At 45.3% G+C, this 24939-nt stretch overlaps 1 protein-coding gene across 4 annotated transcripts in view; it reads left to right on the top strand.

Annotated features, from left to right (window-relative positions):
* Positions 1-4855: 4855 nt before the first annotated feature.
* LOC147418237 (chromophore lyase CRL, chloroplastic-like) overlaps positions 4856-24939 on the top strand; it is a 57730-nt gene continuing 37646 nt past the window's right edge. For 2 of the 4 annotated variants that reach the window (XM_086507488.1, XM_086507487.1), the window contains exon 1: positions 4860-5229. In XM_086507488.1, the coding sequence (XP_086363614.1) occupies positions 4972-5229 (258 nt within the window). In that variant the 5' untranslated portion in view covers positions 4860-4971. Of the gene's footprint in view, positions 5230-24939 lie in introns of all 4 variants that reach the window. The other 2 variants (XM_086507485.1, XM_086507486.1) reach the window with 2 other exon arrangements.

Genomic DNA, 24939 nt, shown 5'->3' with positions numbered 1-24939 from the left:
GTCGACGGCCACTCATGTGCAGCGAACAAGATGATGAACCTTCTCATGCCAAATGAGAAACCTACAGGTTGTCAACTTCGAGCAATCGTACGTTGGAGTGTGTTGGCATTTGACCTCAACTTCGAGCTCTGACTGTTGTCGAACAACACCTAGAAAGGTTGGAGTTGGGGTCCCGGGGAGGTCACCTAATAAAAATGTAACCTATCACGTGAATTCAACAGAAGGGTATTTAAAGTTCTTGAAACTTACAGAAATATATATACAAAAAGGCATTATTTTTCTAAATTTGAAGAAAACTTATAGATTTCAAAAGAAAAGGGTACATTATATTCTTAACAAAATTCAGAGATAAGGGGTTTTACAAACATGCCTTGAATGCACGTGATATGGTAGTTTTACACATAGTGAACCCCCCGAGGGTGGGGTGCCTGCCAAAACTTGGACAATTCCACTTTTGTGACTACCGGTTGGCCTTGTGACTTTGGAACTACATTACTTTTACGCTGCCACAGAGCTTCCAGATCTTTCATCATCAACACACACACACACACACACTACAGAACCTGTTTGTCCTTCGGTGTGCCAAGATAGAGAGAGTGAATCTTGACACTGGGTTTATAAACCTCAAGTTGTGCACCTATGATAATCTGGTGGAAGTAAGTGGGATTGGGTCCCTTACCAGTCTTCCTGTCTTGAATGTTTAGGACTGCAAGAAGCTTGAGAGTTTGAAAGGCTTCGAAAACTCAGAAATGCTGGAGGAACTTAGTCTTTAAGGGTTGGGAGAGTTGAGGGAGAGACTTCTGCTCTTTGTGGCAAGGAAAGAGGAGGGTTATGGTGCAAAGATCACTTCTACTCTGAGTGTTCTTTTGGGCAAGGATGATGAACCTATGTTACGAGCCTGTGCAAGGTAGTTGATTGAACTCATAAGTGACATGGGTGCTTCAAGGCCCCTCCTTTTATCTCTTGGATTGAAAGATCATTTGTGGGGAACCTTGAAGGAGATTGTAGAGACATTTTGTGAAAAAAAAGTGTGGTAGAGAGCTCTAGTCACGCATAGTGAGTCAGCATTTTTTGGATCGACACTATCAACCTGGTGCATAGTAACACGAATCAGAAACTCCGTTTCCAAAATCACCCGTTTCTTGTTTCCTTTGTGTTGTTTCTTAATGCGTTTTTAAATTTATGGATGGCTTCTTAAACTATAAATATAAGAAGCCATCCATAATCTATTTCATTGCAAGCGATTTCCGTCTTAAATGGCCATGCTAGTCTTGTTCCCATTTTAATGTAAGTATGGTATGGTGTGCCTCATTTTTTGACCACCTAGGTCCATAGTTAATTTGGGATTCAAATACTCCCGAAGGAAGAAGAGAATAGAAGAGCGCATTTTGACATCTTAAGAACGATCCGAAGTGACAACATCGATATGTCAGAGAGAGAGAGAGAGAGAGAGAGAGAGAGAGAGAGAGAGAGAGAGAGAGAGAGAGAGAGAGAGAGGGGGGGGGGGATTAAGGATCAATACATGAGCTTGTGCATCCTTTAATCCCAACGAGCTTGCTCAGTGGTTGTAGGCAAAACAACTCTAACAGCAACAAACCTTGCACAAGACCTGCAACATCGTCAACATCGCCTCTATCCTCAGAACTAGGACGTACATCAATGCCCTGCACAATGTTCCAAACGCCCTTTGACACAAGAAAATATTGCATCATATAAGCCCACATAGGGTAATTGTCCCCATCCAATCCATCTTGAACACATATGTGTTGTTTTCAGCCATGGTAAGTGTTGCACCTGGTGTGAAAACTGCCCAAAAAGAGGAGAAATGAAGCAAAAATAGCACGTGCTATATAGCACAAACCGTAGAAGACTGTAAGGAACATGTTATGCAAAAAACGGCACTGAAAAAAATTCTACACAAAATGACGAAATAGTCTGCGTAGTACTGCATGTAGTGGAAACGGAGGCCGAAATGAGCCCGAATAAGAAATCTGAGCAGACTAAGCTCTTTGAGCTATCCCAAAATATTTTTTGACCTGAGAATGCTTGCCAAAGCTCACAAAATTTGAAGAAAGCGAGCAGGTGTGTGCTGGAGCTGCTTGCGACCAAGCCCGGGAGGATGCAACCTGCTTTGATACCAGCACTTTAGATATAGTTTAAAACCTATTTAATCTATGATGACGATGTAGCTTCATTCGTACTTTACTTAGAGGATGGGATAGGGAGAGATCAGTTGGCGATGGTGGCAAGTTCCCAGTGATGTACTAGGCTATGGTGATGGTCATATTATTCATGGCAGTAGCTATGGCTTCCCACAATTGCACAACAAACCCTCATATCACGTGGAGATTTTCTCTCTCTCTCTCTCTCTCTCTCTCACACACACACACACACACACACAATAGTATCCCATAGGCTTGGAGAATCACAATGACTTGGAATGATCGTTGAAGATCGAGGGTACCAAGAGTCAGAGACTCTTCGACAAGCTAAAGCAGGCTAAGTTGCTCTCTCTCTCTCTCTCTCTCTCTCTCTATATATATATATATATATATATATATATATATATATATATATATATATATAAAATTCTCTAGGGCTGTGGAGAATAAGACAGTCAAATAGCTAGATCCAAAAGCCCTTCTCTAGGCTAAGAGAGAGAACTACCTCCTCTCCATCCTCCTGCAACCTCCATCTCCTTTTGCTACAACCCATATGCCTAGATGTTCCTTGGCCTATGTTTCTTGGTCTCATGCATCATCCATTCACCTTGAAGACATTCTGTTTCTGGCGTACCGAGAGAGAGAGAGAGAGAGAGAGAGAGAGAGAGAGAGAGAGAGAGAGAGAGAGAGAGAGAGAGAGAGAGAGAGAGAGAGAGAGAGAGAGAGAGAGAGAGAACCAACATATTCTCATTCCCTACCGCACGAGCCTCTCCTTCACTCTCCTCTCAACTTGGGCCGCTCCTCCACTATCTCAAGGAATTGTCACTCCACCCACCTCAGGGCCTTGCTCTTGCACCTATTGTTGCCCAGCCATCTCGACATTCTCTATTGAGAGAGAGAGAGAGAGAGAGAGAGAGAGAGAGAGAGAGAGAGAGAGAGAGAGAGAGAGAGAGAGAGAGAGAGAGAGAGAGAGAGAGATTCGGTGAAACATCATTTCTTCAACAACTCCACTGCCTTTTGACCCTGCCCACGAACTTGACACTCTTGAGCATGCTGCTTTCTTTTGTTACCGTGGTCGCCCTCTTGCAACTTCATGATGCTTCATATTCACACTTAATGTAGTGAGCATGTGAAGGATGTAGGTAAAAGAGAAGGTTGAGAGGTGTAAGGGACGCCACTTGGCACAATACTTGACATTTGCTTGCAGTTTCAACTGCAAAACTCATGTACATCATGTTGCATTAATTGTAAATAGTATTTACAAAAGCAATAGCACATACCTTGAAGTATGAAATATTAAGGCTTAACTGTTATATTGTGTGCACACATGCGTGAGCAGTAACACTAGTACCCCACAACATTGGTGCTACGGGGTTCTATTGCCGCAACATAATGTTGGTGCTACTACCAACTTTTCATGGCCAACACTCATGACTGATGCAAATGGATGTTGTGTAGGGGCATTGTAGGACAACCTCTAGACCCCCTTTTGTTCCGCCCTCCAAGCTCCCAACCTCACTACCTGACCTTGCTTTTTGTCACACCATTTGTGCTCATTTGGTTCGTTTAATTGCCTTGTTTGTATTCAAGAATTGCTTTTTCCTTATTTCGTGTGTGGTGTTGTGCTTGCATGTATATTGGATTCTCACTAGGAGATTGTTGTGTTTACTAACATGCCTTTTTCTTTGGGGGGCCTCGTGATTTTATCACTTGTTTACCTTTCATGCTATTCTTCTTTACTTATCTTGCATGGGACTCTTTGTCTCTAATGGCTTCACAAAAAATAAATGCAATTATTTTTCAAATACCTTTGAAATCTTTTCAAATAATTCTTCTTCTTCTTCTCTCTCTCTTTCTCTCTCTTGATTTGCAACATTTGCATTGATCTATAAACCTACTTTGATCCATTAAAGTTGCATCGCACTTCACTTCACCTCTCTCTCTCTCTCTCTCTCTCTCTCTCTCTCTCTCTCTCGTTAATTAAGTTGTTGAGGCCAAGCTTAATTAACGATGTGCTATCTCTTGCCGTCCTTACAGAACCCGCAACTTGCCCTTCTACACACACACCTTCATTTGTCTTTTGGCTTTCTACCTTCGTCTGTCTTTTCATTTCCTAAACTCACCTTTCACTTATGCACTTAATATGTTTTGAAAGAATTTTTATTCTTCTAAGATTGAGGAAACCTAATTCAGGCATTGAAAAAACCACTTCAAATCATCATTTATCTTATCTCCGAAGCTTAAAAACATAACTAAACACTAAAGCCTTTGCCAAAAACCATTTAAATCATCACTTATCTTATCTCTGAAGCTTAAAAACATAACCAAACACTGAAGCCTTTTCCAGAGGCACCAAAAAAACAAAACAAATCTTTTCCATTTACATGCCAAAAAAAGACTTAAGTTTTTGATTTCATGATGATGTGAAGGGGAGTTGGCCTAGTGGTAAAGGTGAGGGGCTCTAAACACATCCATTATGGTTCAACCCTTGAAACATGTGGGTATGCTTGAGTGGGTGCAATAGTACGCTTCGAAACGGCTAAAACAAAGATAAAAAGAAAGAGATTTTACTTTTACGGGCAGAGAAATGCCAGAAAGTTAGAACTTAGAACAAGTGTCCTGCAACGTAGTTGCACCTTGGGAATTGATTGCTGTGTAGTATAGGCCAACCTTTAAGGGCCAACCTTTAACGCTAATTGTCAACATCGTACGAGGAGATATGCACGACTACTTACATTCATCACATTGGGCTTATTGTCGAAAATGCCATGTACGATGTAAGTAAGAACTTCGACTCTGCGCGTGAGCTATGGTGAAGGAATTAGAGTTCGATCAAGGCTTCCCAGAGGAAAGCGTGGAGCTCAAAGGAAGCAGCGGCAGCAACCACAACAACAGCAACAGCAACAGCAGTAGCAGCAGCAACAACAATGGAGGGCGTATCGTTCGAAGCTTGGTTGTGAAGTCCCTCTGCGTTCTTGGAGCTGCCTTCCTTCTCCGCAAGCTCACCAAAACCACCACCCGCTGGGATCATGCCAGAGCTGTTGCCCAAGCTCTTACTGGCGAGAAGGTGTACCATTTTTATTCCACGATCTTGGTTTTTAATGCTTGCGCAGGCTATGCAGTTGTAATGTTTTAATTGCCTGCATCTGTATGTGTGCAGCTGGGTCCAAGCGTGTGTTGCCCCTTACTATCCTTATATGTGTGTTGAGAGAGAGAGAGAGAGAGAGAGAGAGAGAGAGAGATAGAGAGAGAGAGAGAGAGGAGTAGTAGTTTAGCCTCGCTTTGTTGAGACGTTGGGCATGCTCCACTCTGTGCCTTACAGTGTTACAAGGCCGGATTACCTGGCATTATTCCCCGTTGCTCTAGTTCATCGTATATAGGTCATCTAAGCTTGGTGTCCTTGTACACATGTTTTGATTTGTAGGGCTCTTTTAGGATAGGCTGACCTGAGCATTCTCAAGGACCCATGGTACTCAAATAATATAGCCTTCTCTTTTCTGAGAGAGAAATGTTATATTAAATGAAATGTTATATTAACGTCTTCAAAAGGCCATAATGACGTATGAGACCTGAAAGTTACAAAGTGGTGGATCTGATACAGAGTCAGAGTAACAAAATAACCTAACAATAGTACAAAACAAAGATATATACTATGGGTCCTAAGTAGGTAGGTCGGTGTGAGCCAAGCAATAACTAAGCAAAAAAATGGGCGGCTTGTTGGGATAGCAAAATCACAAGAAATCTAGCATTGGTCGTTGGCGAATCTCATCAATTTCCTCCATGGTTAGTAGTCTGACTGGGCGTCGTGCATGCTTGGCCAGCGTGCTCCGAATTTTCTGTCGTAGCCTCCGTCAATGCTGTGTAGTTCTTTGCAGTCGTGGGCGCCTGGATTTCCCCAGTTCAATCGCTCGGTCAATCAGTGTGCCTCTGGTGTGAGACGAGGGGGAGCTCCGCTGTGGGAGTGGCTCTCGCGGCTGTCTCGTGTCTGCTCTGAAGAAGTCTATGATCCGCCTTTGAGACTGGCTAGCCTCGCCATTCATCAGGCTATCTCTGTGTCTGCGCAGCTCGAGTAAGAACAAACCCAGACATCTCTGGTCTTTGTATCCCATGACTCTTGAGAGTGGTCCAAAACCCTCTCTGAACAATCAGTGGAAGCGACCTCGTATCTCGTAGTAGACGGGGCAGCGGCATGTATAGTGTAGCTCTGTCTCCGGTTCCATGTTACACAAGGGGCATGTCCTGTCCTCTGTTGGTACTCCGCTGTATCTCCCAATCTCAATCTGCAACTGGTGAGAAGATGTGCGTAACTGGCCAATAGCACATCGTATCCCATGAGACAAGTGGGTATCCATGTATCTGGGTCTCGCCACAAAACCATCTTCCGTAAGCTGGAGAAGGTGGTCTCTGTAGAAAGCCATCTTCGTGCCCAATTCTTGGGCTGGTTGTATCCATGTCCTCCTGGTGTCTAGCTGGGTTAGGTCTTGGCGGATGAGCTTGGTGATCTCTGACTGTGTAAGAGTGAGAGATGGTGCATCCAATGAGTAATGGAATGGTGGCAGCCTGTCTATGCTGAACCCATGTGCTTGAAACCATGATGTCATCTCCCCATACCAGCATGTTGTATCTCCTTGTATGGCTAATTGTCGAGAGGATTCAAGTGCTATGCGAGCATATCTGTCTCTAGGAAGTCCCCATGTGCGGTTTATGAAGGAGATTGATCTGGTGAGTGCCTCCACCAGAAGTGGGGGGGCCGCTAGCTCTGCTCGGATAATGGCCCGTGGTACTGATGCCTCGGCTCTAATGAGCCGTGAGACCATAGAGACGAGAGGTTTCTCCATGTTCCCCCATCCATCTGGGCGACCCGGCCTCCCGTGGTGATCCAGTGAAGGTCCCCATATCTCGGTTCCATAGAGCAATGCTGAAGCCACCAAGGTGTCAAAGAGCCATAGCTTCGTCCGGGGTTCCTGAAACTGAACCTGCGAACACATCCTCTCCAATCTACCCAATGCTGCGTGGGCTCTAGTAAGTCTGGTCTCCGCTGCTCTTCTGAGTGAGAATGCAGGTCCGCTAAAAACCACTCTGAGGTAAGTGTAAGCGTCTGTGTACTCCACAGTCTCCTGGCCGTATGTGAATGTAGGTGGTGACCTCCTCATCCACTGTGGGGTGGTATTAAACACCATAACCTTGGTTTTACCCAGGTTGACAGACAAACCACTTTCGTGGGCAAACGTATGCAAAGCATCCAATTGACGTTGCATTCCTCTGGGGATTCGGAGATCAACACTATGTCATCAGCATATAACACAAGTGGGATCCATGTCCCTGCCAACTGAGCACCTCTATCCCCATCGCTGTCAATGTAGTCAGAAACCTCATCCACATACATACCGAAAAGAGTAGGAGAGAGGGGGCAGCCCTGCTTCACTCCAATAGTGGAGTGAACCGGTGTAGAAAGTCCCTCCGGGGTGCGTACATGCCCTACTACTGATCTGTACAATGCCATGATCCCCCGAATGAGTTCTGTGGGTACTCCCATTTCGTGTAATGTGTGCATCAGTCTAGCTCTGGGTACCGTGTTGAAAGCTTTGCGGAAGTCCACAAAGCTACAATAGATCCGTCTCCCATGAGATCTGCCTTCCTCGATGATGGCCCTAAGTGTTAGGATATGGTCAAGAGTAGAGAAGCCTCTCCTGAATCCTTCCCGCCCAATTGCACGTATTCCTTCCCTCTCTGCCCATCTACTCAGTTGTTCCTCAAGAATGGATGCATACAACCGTGCCAGTGTGTGCCCAATCATAATAGTGCGATAATTCCCAGGCTCCATGGGGTCTCCTGATTTGAAGATAGGTACTCTCGTAGATAGGCTCCAAGTGTCCGATAGGCCCTCACACATGGCACGGTTAAACATAACTGCTAGAAGCTCAGCTAGTAGGTCTTTGGCATGCATGAAATGCTCAGTGACTAGTCCCTCATGATCATATGCTCTCCCAGTCTTCATTCTGTCAATAGCTTTCTTCACCATTTCAGCGGTGAAAAAGACACATGCGTGTGGGCATGGATTGGGGGGGTTGGGGAGGGGCGGCTCTCGAGGTACTGTGCACAAAGATGATGCGTACTGACCCCAGGTCTCTGTGGAGGAAATAGCAGAGGGGGGGGGACTGCTCATGAAAGAGCCGCCACGCCTCACGCGAGTCCTGACTCAAGAATAGCTGATACAGATCCTCCTCGAGTCGAGCCAGAAAAGCCCTCTTCTTCCGTCGCACCAAGCGTCGGAAGTCAATCTGTGACTGTCTGTGAGTGACGTCCCCCAACAGCACCTTCCTCTTAAGTTTGGTTCTAGCCTGGCGGCACTCCTCATCGTACCAGCTGTTATGAGGCATGCTCCCTGATCGGCGGTTCTGCTCAGGTTGGGTGTGTGGGTATGCCTCTGCTGCTGCTGCCTCATGTAATGTATGTGTCAGTATAGTAGTTAGCTCCTCCAGAGGTCGCCACGGGTTCTCAGTGCTAGGTGTGTGTAGATTCCGTCCATGTATACAAAATCCGTCTCCCGTGTGAATGTATAGCGAGTAGGGGCTGCTACTCGTGGCCTGTGTGCTACACTGAACTGGAAGGAGATGGTCATTGACACCAGAGCATGATCCACTGCCATCTCGATGGGTCTGGGCCCAACTGTGAGATCCTAGATACTAGAGATGAGATTCGGTTGTGCCATGACATAGTCCACCGTGCTGGCTCCATGTCTGTGTGGGAAGCATGTAAAACCTCCCGCAACAGGAAATCTCTGTAGGCCGTTCAAGATGGCCAATCCATGTGTAGTGCCCATGTCTATTAGGTGTCGCCCATACTTAGTATATTCCATATCGTGTGATAGTCTGGATACTCGGCAATCGCGCACGAACCCACACAACTATACATTGGTCAATTGAAAAGCCCACTAGAGGGGCATAATAGGGGAGAGAGAGGGCAGTGCGTAGCGTGCAGGGCAATCGTGCATGAACCCACACAACTGTACATTGGTCAATTGAAAAGCCCACTAGAGGGGCATAATAGGGGGGAGAGGGCAGTGTGTAGCGTGCAGGGCATCACTCCTGGCACCACACTGTACATAGGAGGGAAAGGAAGCCCTCCATAGCTCTTAACCTCGGGACAAAATATGAAAATGAGCCTCTCCCAGCTTAAAATTCAGTGCCACTTCTTGTTGCACGAGGAAAGTGCACTAGAAGGTGCCACTTGGCACATTTACAAGCATTTTTCCGTTTCGGGGTTGCCGCCTAAAAATCTCCCCACCGGTTGCCCAGTTGACTTCACGGCAGAGTAAGAAAATGTTCTCCTTGTCATTCCGGAGGTAATGACGCAAACACATTTTCAGGTCCCAAAATAGCAGTTCCTTAAATTTTAGGAGATGCTGCCATTGTATCTTTCTAGGTCATCTGACCCTCTTTGTACACTGCAGCCACATCAAAAACTGAAATGTAGCCTATGTACCAAAGGATTCCACTTTGGCTAGTCAATGACCCCACTTTTGCTTACCATAGTCCTTGTCCAATCTTAGTGCTCTCTTGCCCTCAGGCCTGGACTCCCTCTGGACAGTTCCACACTAGCTATGCAATGCAGGGCAGTTAGATTTCCCGAGGGGTGTTTCCAAAAAGTGAAAGTAAATAAATAATAAGAAAGAAATCAACAAAAAGGATAGATAGGAGTCACACGCTAGTGACATACCCCCCTCTTGAAATCTCAAACGTCCTCGTTTGCATCTATGTCGTACATGCTCACAGTCAACAGTGATGTATTCAACACCTGTCGACACATGTACGACACATACATGCTCATTGTCAACCCTCGTGTATTCAACACCTTGTCGACACATGTATTGCCTGCGTGTGAACCCTGTCCCAATGACATAGTGGTAGCTTCGCACTCTGCCATTGCTTTGAGTCAGTAACTTTCCAATGACAAAATGGTAGCCACACATTTTGCCACTGTCTTATAGTACACGTTGGATCCCGTAACACTTTCGAGCATACCCAAACCGACAGTTTACTGACAAACTGACAAACTGACAAGAAATACTCATTTCTATAGCACTAACCAAACTTTTGGACATTCCATAAGAGCAATTGCCAAACTGACAATCTGTACAGCTCTAACATTCATGTAATAGGTATTTCATTTGAGCTCACTTTAAATACCATGTACATCATTTGTTTCAGAAGCCATTATCACACTGACAATCCATGTAGCTTTGAAACTCAAGGGGTCAAGGTAGGTTGCAAATCGAAGGCTTCAAGGTAAAGTGATAACACAGTTGGTGACTCTGCAAGTTCACCTTCTTCCATCCACTTAGCATCCATTGGTGGATAGTTTCTGAACTTTACCAAGTAACGCCTAGCAACCTTGCCTTTCACTTTTCTTTCTTTATGTGCCAAAATCTGTTCCGGGACCAAGATCTCGTCAAGTTCCTTGACTTCCGGCTGAACTTCAGCTGGCATATCCTCTGGCACATCACCCACATAGGGTTTGAGAAGACTCACATGAAACGCATTGTGAATCTTCCAAGTGTCAGACAATTTCAGCCTATATGCAACATCACTGATTATGTCGCACACTTGAAAAGGCCCATAGTAACGCATGCTGAGCTTTGGAAACAGTCTTTCCTTGCCCTTCATCTTCTTTAACCTTGCCTTTTCAAAGCCTAGAAGCACCCAATCACCAAGTGAAAATACCACTTCACGACGGTGACGATCAGCTGCTTTCTTTTGCTTTGCCCGAGTCTTTTCTAAGGCCACTTTGACCTTCTTGTACATTTCATCCATGTCGTGAACATACTTATCTGCTTCAAATATCTTGTCCTTTGTATGTAGTATGGGAGGAACTTTCTTGCCACCTTCAACTATCTCAAAAGGTGCCTTGCCAGTTGATGAATGCACTGTATTATTGTATGCATACTCCACCAATGGCAAATACTGCTCCCACTTTCCTTTATGCTCTGACACATAGCACTTCAGCAGATCTAGGAGAGTAGAATTTGCCTCTTTTGACTGCCCATTTGTTTGAGGATGAAATGACGAAGAGAATTTGAGCGTGGTGCCCATATTCTCAAACAAGCCTCTCCAGAACAAACTTGTCATGCGTGGATCACGGTCGCTAACAATCGACTGTGGCATGCCATGATACTTGAAAATATTGCTCATAAACAAGCGTGCCATCTGATCTGGCTTTATCTTCTTCCTGACAGGAATAAAATGAGCCTGCTTGCTGAATCTGCAAATGATGGTCCAAATACCATCGTTTCCTGTCTGCGTTCTCAGAAGATCAAAGATAAAATCCATAGCAATACTTTCCCATGGTTTATCTGGAATAGGTAGTGGTTGCAATAACCCTGGTGCCTTTTGCTTGTCAAACTTGACCTTCTGGCAAATTAGGCATTCTCGCACAAAGGCATCCACATCCCTTCTCAATGTAGGCCAATAGAAGAATGTCTCAACCGCTTTAACTGTAGCATCGATACCACGATGCCTTGCATACGGCGGGACATGACTCTCTTCCATAACTTTGCGTCGCAATGGCTTTGTGACACAATCTGCCATGCATCATCATGAACCCGTCTTTAAGAAGATAGTGTTCATGACGTTGTCCATCCATTAGCTGCTCGAAGACCCTTGCAAAATCTTCATCATTTGCATACTGTTCCCTCATATCATCAAGTTGATGATGATAAGGAATTGACACAGCTGAAATTTGTGGCTTCCTTGACAAGGCATCAGCCACAACGTTCTTCTTGCCTTCCACATGCACAATCTGAAAATGGAACATGGACAAGATATTTGCCCATCGCATATGCTTCTCAGATAACTTTGTCTGTGTCAAGAAGTATCGCAAGGTCTGATGGTCCGTTTGGACAAAGAAATCTGCACCTAGCAGGTATTATTTCCAACTTAAGAGTGCATGAATCACAGCCAATAACTCTTTGTGATAGACCTGCATGGTCATCTCTGGCCCTTGCAAAATTCTGCTCTCATAGGCTACTACCCTGCCATCTTGCATAGCACTGCACCAATGCTACTACCACAGGCGTCACACTGGACCACAAATGACTTCCTAAGATCTGGCAACACAATGACTGGATTTGAAGTCATCTTTTCCTTTAAGAGATTAAAAGCTGAAATCTCTTTCTGTGTCCATCTAAAGGTGACTGCCTTCTTTTGAAGAGCATGTAAAGGTGAAGCAATCTCAGCGAAATTTCGGATAAACCTTCTGTATAATAGGAGCATAGTCCCAAGAAACTTCGGACATCATGCACCGTCTTCAAATCTGGCCATGACTTGATCGCTTCAACTTTTGCAGGATCCATTCTGACAACATCCTTTGAGACAATGTGTCCCAGAAAGTGAATCTCTTCTAGAAAAAATTCACTTTTCTTTGCATGGATGAGCAACCTATGACTGCGTAGCTCTTTGAACACCATGGCCAAGTGATGCCTATGCTCCTCTTCATTATTTGAGTAGACTATCATGTCATCAAAGAATGTACCAACAAACTGCTGGTGTGGACGGAAAATTCTGTCCATGGTCCTATTGACCGTAGCAGGAGCATTTGTGAGACCAAAGCGCATCACTAAAAATTCGTAAAGGCCAAACGTTGTTCTAAAAGCAGTCTTGTGCACATCCTCTGATCTAATGCGGATTTGATGGTACCCACTCTTTAGATCTATCCTGCTAAACATAGCTGCTTCTTCTAATTTGTCGAGAATATCGTCAATTCTAGGTATAGGGAACCTATTCTTGATGGTATTCTTGTTCAGTGCACGGTAGTCGATGCACATACGCCATGAGCCATCCTTTTTTTGCACCAACAACACTGGAGAACAGAATGGGGATAAAATGGGCTGAATCAGCCCCTTTTCTAACAGCTCCTGTACTTGGCTCATTATCTCTTTCTGCCGAGCTGCACTAACCCTGTACGGAGGCTTATTTGGTGGGCTACTGCCTGGCACCAAATCTATCGCATGGTCCTCGGGTCTCACTGGCGGTAATTGAGACGGTAATGAATCGGAAAAACAGTCACCATACTGTTGTAAAAACATTGACCTTTCTTTATCTAGCACAGATAAATTTGATTCATCACAATCTGACACTTCACGTGCAAAAACCAAGTACGCAGAAAGATGCATTTTCATTACAGAAGTAATAGCAGAAGCTGATATAGTGGGAATAGACTCCCCTTTACGCTTTACATCCAGAATGTGAGTCTTTCCCCTGCTCTGTACAGTGATCTTTTTGTTGTAGGCATCCATGATTCCCTGTACACGAAACAACCAAGGAATACCTAACAACACATCACATCCGTCCAGTGGCATGATGTAAAATTCTTCAGCATCTACATAGGACTAGATATGTAGGCGCAACTTTCCAATGATGGGTGTCACAGCCTCTGTATGGCCAGGACATGCCAAACCTGCCTCTGCTGTATACCCCATCTCTTCAGGTCTGATTCCCAACTTTGAAGCCAATTCTGGGGAAATGAAGTTGGCTTTGGCACCTGGATCAAAGAAGATAAGCACTGTTTGATCCCTGACCTTTCCCCATGCTCTGCAAAGCTCACTTGCATCTGAATTTGGCTTGTCGCCCACCATATCTGGCACTAGACCAGCCATGGGCTTCTTTCCTTTCCCGTCCTCCTTGTCTTCAGAATCAGTTGGCCTTTTCTTTGTAGGACAGTTGTAAGCAATGTGGCCAGGCTGCTCAGAGATAAAGCATTTGTTCTTTGACCTCAGGACCTTCTTTTGCTCTTCCGATTTGCGAGGAAAACGTATTTTCCATTTCTTTGCTGGTCCCTTTTCTGATTCAGCCGTAGCTTTGTCTTTCCTTGCGTTGGCGGGCTCCTGAGTTACTCTAGGAACCTCCTTGGGAACATACTTCTTCGCTGAATTTTTCTTGGCTGATCCTTCCTTGACGCCAATATTAAATTCACAATCTTCTCCCTTGAGCAAACCATTGCCAGCGTTAACTACCTCGATGAGCTGCATCAAAGTAGTGACTTTGGTCTTCGTGCAGTACTTTCTCAATCCTTTGGGTACGCCACAACAGTATTTTTCAATATGTTCTGTCAATGGCACAAACCTATAGGAAGTTACTGGAAGTAGAGCTTTCCAAAACTTCCGATTGTAGTCATCTAGATTCTTGCAAGTAGCAGCATTAAGCTGGTGCCATTCTGTCATGACATGTGCTTCAAAGTCATCAAATAACCATGCTGTTGCAAAAATCTGCTTGAAGTAAATCCATGTGGACGGAGCTTGCCCTTGAAGCAATAAAGTTGTCCACCATTGTCCCGCATTCCCTGTCAAGAAAGTGGCTGCCTTGCGGACCTTTGAAGCCTCTGTAAAGTTTCCCCCTGCATAGGCCTTGTCAAACTGCTGGAGGAATGAGAGAGCCTTGTTCCTGTCATCAAACCCTGTAAAGATCGTGAAAGTCACACCTTTGCCGCCACCTTTGCACGGAGTTGGCCTCTCCAACGGCGTTAAATTGTCATAGGGAAGTGAGTGAAACATGGGAACACTGTTAGGGTTCATTTGTGTTCCCTGACCGCAATTAAGTTGACCTGGAAATTCCATATTTGGCTGCTGATTTGTAATTCCAGCCATACCAAAATTTGCGTGTGGAATCCAAAATTGGCCCTTAGTCCTTTGAAACCCTGGTAGCATGCCTGTGACACCATACATGGGGTTAGGCATCATTGTTTGAGCACCCCCGAACATTGTTCCTGGCGTGTAAAACTGATTTCCAGGTGCATGACCAGCCATGATCTGGAATACCGATCCACCTCCAAAATAGCCAGGGTGTACTGAAGGTGGTGGGAAGAGCTGTTGCATAGCCTGTAGGTTCCTTCCCTGCCTATTAGAACCAGCTATAGGTTGTTGAAAGGGGGCTGGCTGAACTGGTACAGCTTGAAAGACTGGCATCTCAGCTACCTATTCTTGCACCTTAGGCACAGGTTGTGGAGACCGCATATTCTCCGTTAAGTGCACAGGTGTTTCCATTGACTGTGCAGTATGAATCACCTGTGTTCGAGCCGTAATAGGCTTTTGAATATGATCCAGTGACCCAACTTGCTGAGACGGAAGAGGAGGTTGCAGAAAGGCTAAAAACCTCGGGTTCTGCATTACTTGTGTGAACATAGCTACAGCAGTGGCCAACCGGGTCTTGAATATATCATCATCCGTCTGTGGCGGTCTTGAAGACTCACCCACTTCATGTGTTTGTTGACCCTGTGAAGAGAAACCTCTTCAGTCACATCATGTGGTCTGTCAGCCATAATTGCAATTCCCTGTGTCTGGTCTATGATCCCTTGTGTCGTCAAGCCCAACCTGACCAAGGCTCACTTCTATGGGAAAAAGTGATTATATCCCGTCGATGGAACCATGAAACCGGCCTGTTCAATCCAAAAAGGGCGGTAGACTTTAGACTTAAACCTTATTTGCTTTCACCCATTTAATTTGTCGCCCACTTTACCTGTACTTTCAAGACACAACAAAGGGGAGAGGGATACAGGCTGCTAGAATGCACCTGTATGAGAAGACCGACACCGGATTGGCCCCTAACTTAGGTGCCCCTTTCGGTATTTCTTTATTGTTTAAAAGAGGGAATAAACGTTGTGGTTCTCTACAAGCTGCCCTGCACAAGCTTGGCTGAATTTCAACTGTTCCGGTCTGATTTCGACAGCATAACTGTACTAGGACCCTTAACAGTCAGTATTCTTACGCATTGAATGACTTTCCCGACGCATACGGGCACTTTGCAAAAGCTGGCGAGAATCTGCAGCATGCTGAATTCTCTGTTTTCAGCCCCGAAAATGCGCGAGATCACTTGTACAGCGGTCCCCTCGCGTCCTCGAACCTCCTAGGGGTATTAGGGACCGTTTAGGGCCAAAACCCTAAACCTGCAAAAATACACAGCAGGCTGTAATTTACTGTTTCGGACTCCGTTTCGCGTGCCGGTCGCATCCGTAGCAAGTCCTCGAGCTCCGGCACGTGTAGGGCTACTTTCCCTTTGAATCGGACGAGATTTCTGACGTGAAACCTCTCCGAATTCACCTGTACCTGCGGGGGATTAGCCGCTAGCTAATCCAATACCTGTGCAAGAGGCTCTTGCCTCGGCAATCGCGCATGAACCCACACAACTGTACATTGGGCAATTGAAAAGCCCACTAGAGGGGCATATCATAGTGCCATAGGGGAGAGAGAGGGCAGTGCGTAGCGTGCAGGGCATCACTCCTGGCACCGCACTGTACATAGGAGGGAAAGGAAGCACTCCATAGCTCTTAACCTGGGGACAAAATCTGAAAATGAGCCTTTCCCAGCTTAAAATTCAGCGCCTCTTCTTGTTGCATGAGGAAAGTGCACTAGAAGGTGCCACTTGGCACATTTACAAGCATTTTTCCGTTTCGGGGTTGCCGCCTAAAAATCTCCCAACCGGTTGCCCAATTGACTTCACGGCAGAGTAAGAAAATGTTCTCCTTGTCATTCCGGAGGTAATGACGCAAACACATTTTCAGGCGCTTGATACCAATTAATGGCATCATCGGCAAGATACATGGCTGCCGTCAAAACTTTGCTATTCCCTGTCTTCTTAGTTGTTGCAAAATAAGTATTAAATTGATGCAACCAAGAATGAAGAACATTAGCACTATCTTACCATCATACTTACTAAATGTCAACTTCTTCATGACGGGGTTGTTGGAATCCGCTTCTCAACTACTTGATGATTCGCCCACATCCTTGAGTGGCTCGAACTTCGAGGTGAGAACCTGTAGGACCAACTCTTGCATGCGTTGGTCTCTTTGCGCCTCATGTTCTAATTCCAAGGCCGCTCGTCTTTCTTCGGCCGTCATGCGCGCTTGCTCACGCTCACGCTCGATGGCTACCCTTCTTTCTTCGGCCGCCAAGCGCGCTTGCTCGCGCTCGCGATCACTCTTGTTGTAACGTCATATCCATCATCGACTTGGCCAAAACCTCCATAGGATTTGGTGCAAACCGTGGCGTAGACGGGAAAGAGGGAGGGTCGGAAAAACCTCTTGGTGGGGAAAATTCTTCTTCACCACCTCCATGCTCATCACCCTCATGCAAAGTATCCATTCCACTTCGGGTGATGACCATACACGGAGATCTTGGGTTCTGAAGTGCACGAGGAACTTGGGTTCTTGTGGGTCTTGAGGTTCTTTCTTTAGCTTGCAATCCGTGTTAGAGAAGGATCTTCTCTCACCCAAGCTCTACTCTTCCCTGCGGGTGCACCCCTTGGCGGCCTTGCGCTCACACCAAGGTTGCTTTTTTCCACCTCACGTCGATTGGTCGGCCGCTAAGTGCACGGTCCGCTCTCAATGAGTGAAAAGAGGAACACGGGGTGGCTGGACAAGCCCTTCTTTCTTGGGTTTCTTGTCACTCTTCAAAAACACGATTAGGAATCAACACGCCCAAGTGGACTTGGGTTACGTGTGATCGCAACAAGCAAAAAAATTTCTGTGGTTCTTTCCTTGAGTGATACAGAAACATTGCCAAAGCTCTGATACCAATGTAAGGTGTAGCAGAAGTGAATGTTGAACTTTGCTCTAGATGAGTGCTCCGAACTGTGCTCAAGGGTTCCTTTTACTTTTGGAAGGGATAGCCTTCTGTTCCTTTAGTGAGAGAGTGCAAATGATCACAAACAAAGTGGATAAACACTGTGAATGAAGGTGCTGAGACTGAGAGATAGAGAGAGAAGAATACGACACCAGAATGTTCCTCCTCCAAGGGCCCCACTCTCTATGGCGAGAGAGGTCTATGCTATTGATTGCACAGATCTCCGTTCCTTTAGTGAGAGAGTGCAAATGATCACAAACAAAGTGGATAAACACTGTGAATGAAGGTGCTGAGACTGAGAGATAGAGAGAGAAGAATACGACACCAGAATGTTGTCAAATCCTCCTCCAAGGGCCCCACTCTCTATGGCAAGAGAGGTCTATGCTATTGATTGCACAAATCTCTACAATGGTCTAAATGCAATGGTCTTGCTGAGGACGTCGACGTCGATGTCGACGACGATGACGATGACAATGACGATGACGATGATGACGACGATGAGACGGGCTGAAAATTGAAAATGCTAGGGGCTGAATTCTGCAAATCTGCTATCTTCTGAATTCTGACTCTATGTCGGTGACGACAGCGATGATGACGACGCGATGGCGATGCGCTGAAAACGCAGATCTGAAATTTGCGAATAGTGGGCTGAATCTGCAAACGCTGGCGGATCTGACCGTGCGGTGAGGATCTGCTGCGGAAAGGTGAGATCTGCAAGGTTTGGGGCTGCTGTAGCGGAGTCCAAGTGCTGAGAACTGAAAACGCTGATGCTAGGGATGGTTCTGTCGGCGGGAATCTTCAAAACGCTGATGTTGGTCTGCAATCGCAAAAACGCTAGGTTGATTTGTTGTCTGCAAAAACGCTAGGGAATTTGCTAACGCCAAGCTGATTTGCAATCTGCAAAACGCTGGGGCTGATTTGCAATCATTGAAAACGCTAGGCTTCTTGATGGCTGAAAACGCTAGGCTTCTGCCGGTCTTGTTGAGAAGGTGCCTGTGAGTTGGACTCCTGCTGCCTCTTTTGCCAGGAAGTGCTAGCGCTAGGTTTCTTAAATAGTCCCTTGCAAAATTGCCCTATCCAGTTTCCCAACAAAGTCACTTAATGATAATAAGTGAAAAATGGCTACAATAGGAAAAATGGGTTCTATGCACTGTAAAATGCTTGTGTACTGACTGTAATCTGATGATCATGCTGTGTGCAACAAGAGGAAATGCAACTACTCTAAGTGTCTGGACATGCACGGTCTGCGAACAAACTCACAAAGGTGCCAGAACACTTCCTAAGCTGACTTGAACCCTAGACCTGAAGTAGCTTGTCCACATGCACATAGGGTTAGATGTGCACGTGACATCCCTCTTTGTTGTTTTCAGATATGGCCACCTAGGCAAGCTACCAGTTAGTGGATGGAATGGTTTGAAGCAAAATCTTCCTCTAAGGATTCAACTCTACTGTGTGCAGTACTGTGGTGAAGCTCAATTGATTCATTGTAACTATGAGGTATTGTAAGTAGAAACAAGAAGATCAAAGTAGTGAGATGAATATAGAGTGGTTGAAACCGGCCTGTACTTTCAAAAAGGGCGGTAGACTTTAGACTTAAACCTTATTTGCGTTCACCCATTTAATTTGTCACCCACTTTACCTGTACTTTCAAGACACAACAAAGGGGAAAGGGATACAAGCTGCTAGAATGCACCTGTATGAGATCGACACCAGATTGGCCCCTAACTTAGGCGCCCCTTTCGGTATTTCTTTATTGTTTAAAAGAGGGAATAAACGCTGTGGTTCTCTACAAGCTGCCCCGCACAAGCTTGGCTGAATTTCAACTGTTCCGGCCCGATTTCGGCAGCATAACTGTACTAGGACCCTTCACAGTCAGTATTCCCACGCATTGAATGACTTTCCCGACGCATACGGGCACTTTGCAAAACCTGGCGAGAATCTGCAGCACGTTGAATTCTCTGTTCTCAGCCCCGAAAATGCGCTAGATCACTTGTACAGCGGTCCCCTCGCGTCCCCGAACCTCCTAGGGGGGGTATTAGGGGCCGTTTTGGGCCAAAACCCTAAACCTGCAAAAATACACAGCAGGCTGTAATTTACTGTGTCGGGCTCCGTTTCGCGTGCCAGTCGCATCCGTAGCAAGTCCTCGAGCTCCCGCACATGTAGGGCTACTTGCCCTTTGAATCGGACGAGATTTCTGGCGTGAAACCTCTCCGAATTCACCTGTACCTACGGGGGATTAGCCGCTAGCTAATCCAGTACGTGTGCAAGAGGCTCTTGCCTCGGCAATCGCGCATGAACCCACACAACTGTACATTGGTCAATTGAAAAGCCCACTAGAGGGGCATAACATACTGCCATAGGGGAGAGAGAGGGCAGTGCGTAGCGTGTAGGGCATCACTCCTGGCACCGCACTGTACATAAGAGGGAAAGGAAGCACGCCATAGCTCTTAACTTGTGACAAAAACTGCAAATGAGCCCCTCCCTCCTTCAAATTCAACGCCACTTCTTCGTGCATGAGGAAACTGCATAGAAATGTGCCACTTGGCACATTTACAACCTATTTCCCGTTTCGGGGTTGTCGCCTAAAAATCTCCCAACCGGTTACCCAGTTGACTTCACGGCAGAGTAATAAAATGTTCCCCTTGTCATTCCGGAGGTAATGACGCAAACACATTTTCAGGTCCCAAAATAGCAGTTCCCTAAATTTTAGGGGATGCTGCCATTGTATCTTTCTAGGTCATCTGACCCTCTTTGTACACAGTAGCCACATCAAAAACTGAAATGTAGCCTATGTAGCAAAGGATTCCACTTTGGCTAGTCAATGACCCACCCCACTTTGGCTAACCATAGTCCTTGTCCAACCTTAGTGCTCTCTTGCTCTCAGGTCTGGACTCCCTCTGAACAGTTCTACACTAGCTATGCAATGCAGGGCAGTTAGATTTCCCGAGGGGTGTTTCCAAAAAGTGAAAGTAAATAAATAATAAGAAAGAAATCAACAAAAAGGATAGATAGTAGTCACACGCTGGGGACATACCCCCCTCTTGAAATCTCAAATGTCCTCATTTGCATCTATGTCGTACATGCTCACAGTAAACACTGATGTATTCAACACCTGTCGACACATGTACGACACATACATGTTGATTGTCAACCCTGGTGTATTCAACACCTCGTCGACACATGTATTGCCTGCGTGTGAACCCTGTCCCAATGACATAGTGGTAGCTTCGCACTCTACCATTGCTTTGAGTCACTAACTTTCCAATGACAAAATGGTAGCTACACATTTTGCCACTGTCTTATAGTACACGTTGGGCCCAGTAACACTTTCGAGCATACCCAACCCGACAATTCAAGAATGCAGTTACACATGTACCTTTTAATAGAAGCAATTACTGTATCCTTAACAAACTAACAAGAAATACTCACTTCTATAGCACTAACCAAAGTTTTGGACATTCCATAAGAGCAATTGCCAAATTGACAATCTATACAGCTCTAACATTCATGTGACAGGTATTTCATTTGAGCTCACTTTAAATACCATGTACATCATTTCTTTCAGAAGCCATTGTCACATTGACAATCCATGTAGCTTTGAAACTCAAGGGGTCAAGGTAGGTTGCAAATCGAAGGCTTCAAGGTAAAGTGATAACACAGTTGGTGACTCTGCAAGTTCACCTTCTTCCATCCACTTAGCATCCATTGGTGGATAGTTTCTGAACATTACCAAGTAACGCCTAGCAACCTTGCCTTTCACTTTTCTTTCTTTATGTGCCAAAATTTGTTCCGGGACCAAGATCTCGTCAAGTTCCTGGACTTCCGGCTGGCTGATCTTCAGCTGGCATATCCTGTGGCACATCACCCACATAGGGTCTGAGAAGACTCACATGAAACGCATTGTGAATCTTCCAAGTGTCAGACAATTTCAGCCTCTATGCAACATCACTGATTATGTCGCACACTTGAAAAGGCCCATAGTAACGCATGGTGAGCTTTGGAAACAGTCTTTCCTTGCCCTTCATCTTCTTTAACCTTGCCTTTTCAAAGCCTAGAAGCACCCAATCACCAAGTGAAAATACCACTTCACGACGGTGACGATCAGCTGCTTTCTTTTGCTTTGCCCGAGTCTTTTCTAAGGCCACTTTGACCTTCTTGTACATTTCATCCATGTCCTGAACATACTTATGAAAGGTGCTGTTACTTCGAGCGAAGTACCTTTAGTGGATGAAGTCGTGGGTGAAGATCTGGTTCAAATATCTTGTCCTTTGTATGCAGTATGGGAGGAACTTTCTTGCCACCTTCAACTATCTCAAAAGGTGCCTTGCCAGTTGATGAATGCACTGTATTATTGTATGCATACTCCACCAATGGCAAATACTGCTCCCACTTTCCTTTATGCTCTGACACATAGCACTTCAGCAGATCTAGGAGAGTAGAATTTGCCTCTTTTGACTGCCCATTTGTTTGAGGATGAAATGACGAAGAGAATTTGAGCGTGGTGCCCATATTCTCAAACAAGCCTCTCCAGAACAAACTTGTCATGCGTGGATCACGGTCGCTAACAATCGACTGTGGCATGCCATGATACTTGAAAATATTGCTCATAAACAAGCGTGCCATCTGATCTGGCTTTATCTTCTTCCTGACAGGAATAAAATGAGCCTGCTTGCTGAATCTGCAAATGATGGTCCAAATACCATCGTTTCCTGTCTGCGTTCTCAGAAGATCAAAGATAAAATCCATAGCAATACTTTCCCATGGTTTATCTGGAATAGGTAGTGGTTGCAATAACCCTGGTGCCTTTTGCTTGTCAAACTTGACCTTCTGGCAAATTAGGCATTCTCGCACAAAGGCATCCACATCCCTTCTCAATGTAGGCCAATAGAAGAATGTCTCAACCGCTTTAACTGTAGCATCGATACCACGATGCCTTGCATACGGCGGGACATGACTCTCTTCCATAACTTTGCGTCGCAATGGCTTTGTGACACAATCTGCCATGCATCATCATGAACCCGTCTTTAAGAAGATAGTGTTCATGACGTTGTCCATCCATTAGCTGCTCGAAGACCCTTGCAAAATCTTCATCATTTGCATACTGTTCCCTCGTATCATCAAGTTGATGATGATAAGGAATTGACACAGCTGAAATTTGTGGCTTCCTTGACAAGGCATCAGCCACAACGTTCTTCTTGCCTTCCACATGCACAATCTGAAAATGGAACATGGACAAGATATTTGCCCATCGCATATGCTTCTCAGATAACTTTGTCTGTGTCAAGAAGTATCGCAAGGTCTGATGGTCCGTTTGGACAAAGAAATCTGCACCTAGCAGGTATTATTTCCAACTTAAGAGTGCATGAATCACAGCCAATAACTCTTTGTGATAGACCTGCATGGTCATCTCTGGCCCTTGCAAAATTCTGCTCTCATAGGCTACTACCCTGCCATCTTGCATAGCACTGCACCAATGCTACTACCACAGGCGTCACACTGGACCACAAATGACTTCCTAAGATCTGGCAACACAATGACTGGATTTGAAGTCATCTTTTCCTTTAAGAGATTAAAAGCTGAAATCTCTTTCTGTGTCCATCTAAAGGTGACTGCCTTCTTATGAAGAGCATGTAAAGGTGAAGCAATCTCAGCGAAATTTCGGATAAACCTTCTGTATAATAGGAGCATAGTCCCAAGAAACTTCGGACATCATGCACCGTCTTCAAATCTGGCCATGACTTGATCGCTTCAACTTTTGCAGGATCCATTCTGACAACATCCTTTGAGACAATGTGTCCCAGAAAGTGAATCTCTTCTAGAAAAAATTCACTTTTCTTTGCATGGATGAGCAACCTATGACTGCGTAGCTCTTTGAACACCATGGCCAAGTGATGCCTATGCTCCTCTTCATTATTTGAGTAGACTATCATGTCATCAAAGAATGTACCAACAAATTGCTGGTGTGGACGGAAAATTCTGTCCATGGTCCTATTGACCGTAGCAGGAGCATTTGTGAGACCAAAGCGCATCACTAAAAATTCGTAAAGGCCAAACGTTGTTCTAAAAGCAGTCTTGTGCACATCCTCTGATCTAATGCGGATCTGATGGTACCCACTCTTTAGATCTATCCTGCTAAACATAGCTGCTTCTTCTAATTTGTCGAGAATATCGTCAATTCTAGGTATAGGGAACCTATTCTTGATGGTATTCTTGTTCAGTGCACGGTAGTCGATGCACATACGCCATGAGCCATCCTTTTTTTGCACCAACAACACTGGAGAACAGAATGGGGATAAAATGGGCTGAATCAGCCCCTTTTCTAACAGCTCCTGTACTTGGCTCATTATCTCTTTCTGCCGAGCCGCACTAACCCTGTACGGAGGCTTATTTGGTGGGCTACTGCCTGGCACCAAATCTATCGCATGGTCCTCGGGTCTCTCTGGCGGTAATTGAGACGGTAATGAATCGGAAAAACAGTCACCATACTGTTGTAAAAACATTGACCTTTCTTTATCTAGCACAGATAAATTTGATTCATCACAATCTGACACTTCACGTGCAAAAACCAAGTACGCAGAAAGATGCATTTTCATTACAGAAGTAATAGCAGAAGCTGATATAGTGGGAATAGACTCCCCTTTACGCTTTACATCCAGAATGTGAGTCTTTCCCCTGCTCTGTACAGTGATCTTTTTGTTGTAGGCATCCATGATTCCCTGTACACGAAACAACCAAGGAATACCTAACAACACATCACATCCGTCCAGTGGCATGATGTAAAATTCTTCAGCATCTACATAGGACTAGATATGTAGGCGCAACTTTCCAATGATGGGTGTCACAGCCTCTGTATGGCCAGGACATGCCAAACCTGCCTCTGCTGTATACCCCATCTCTTCAGGTCTGATTCCCAACTTTGAAGCCAATTCTGGGGAAATGAAGTTGGCTTTGGCACCTGGATCAAAGAAGATAAGCACTGTTTGATCCCTGACCTTTCCCCATGCTCTGCAAAGCTCACTTGCATCTGAATTTGGCTTGTCGCCCACCATATCTGGCACTAGACCAGCCATGGGCTTCTTTCCTTTCCCGTCCTCCTTGTCTTCAGAATCAGTTGGCCTTTTCTTTGTAGGACAGTTGTAAGCAATGTGGCCAGGCTGCTCAGAGATA

The sequence above is a fragment of the Adiantum capillus-veneris genome, chromosome 30 (assembly GCF_014529385.1).
Source record: "Adiantum capillus-veneris isolate H3 chromosome 30, ASM1452938v2, whole genome shotgun sequence".
Lineage (NCBI taxonomy): Eukaryota > Viridiplantae > Streptophyta > Polypodiopsida > Polypodiales > Pteridaceae > Adiantum > Adiantum capillus-veneris.
This window is presented reverse-complemented; position numbering and strand designations above follow the sequence as displayed.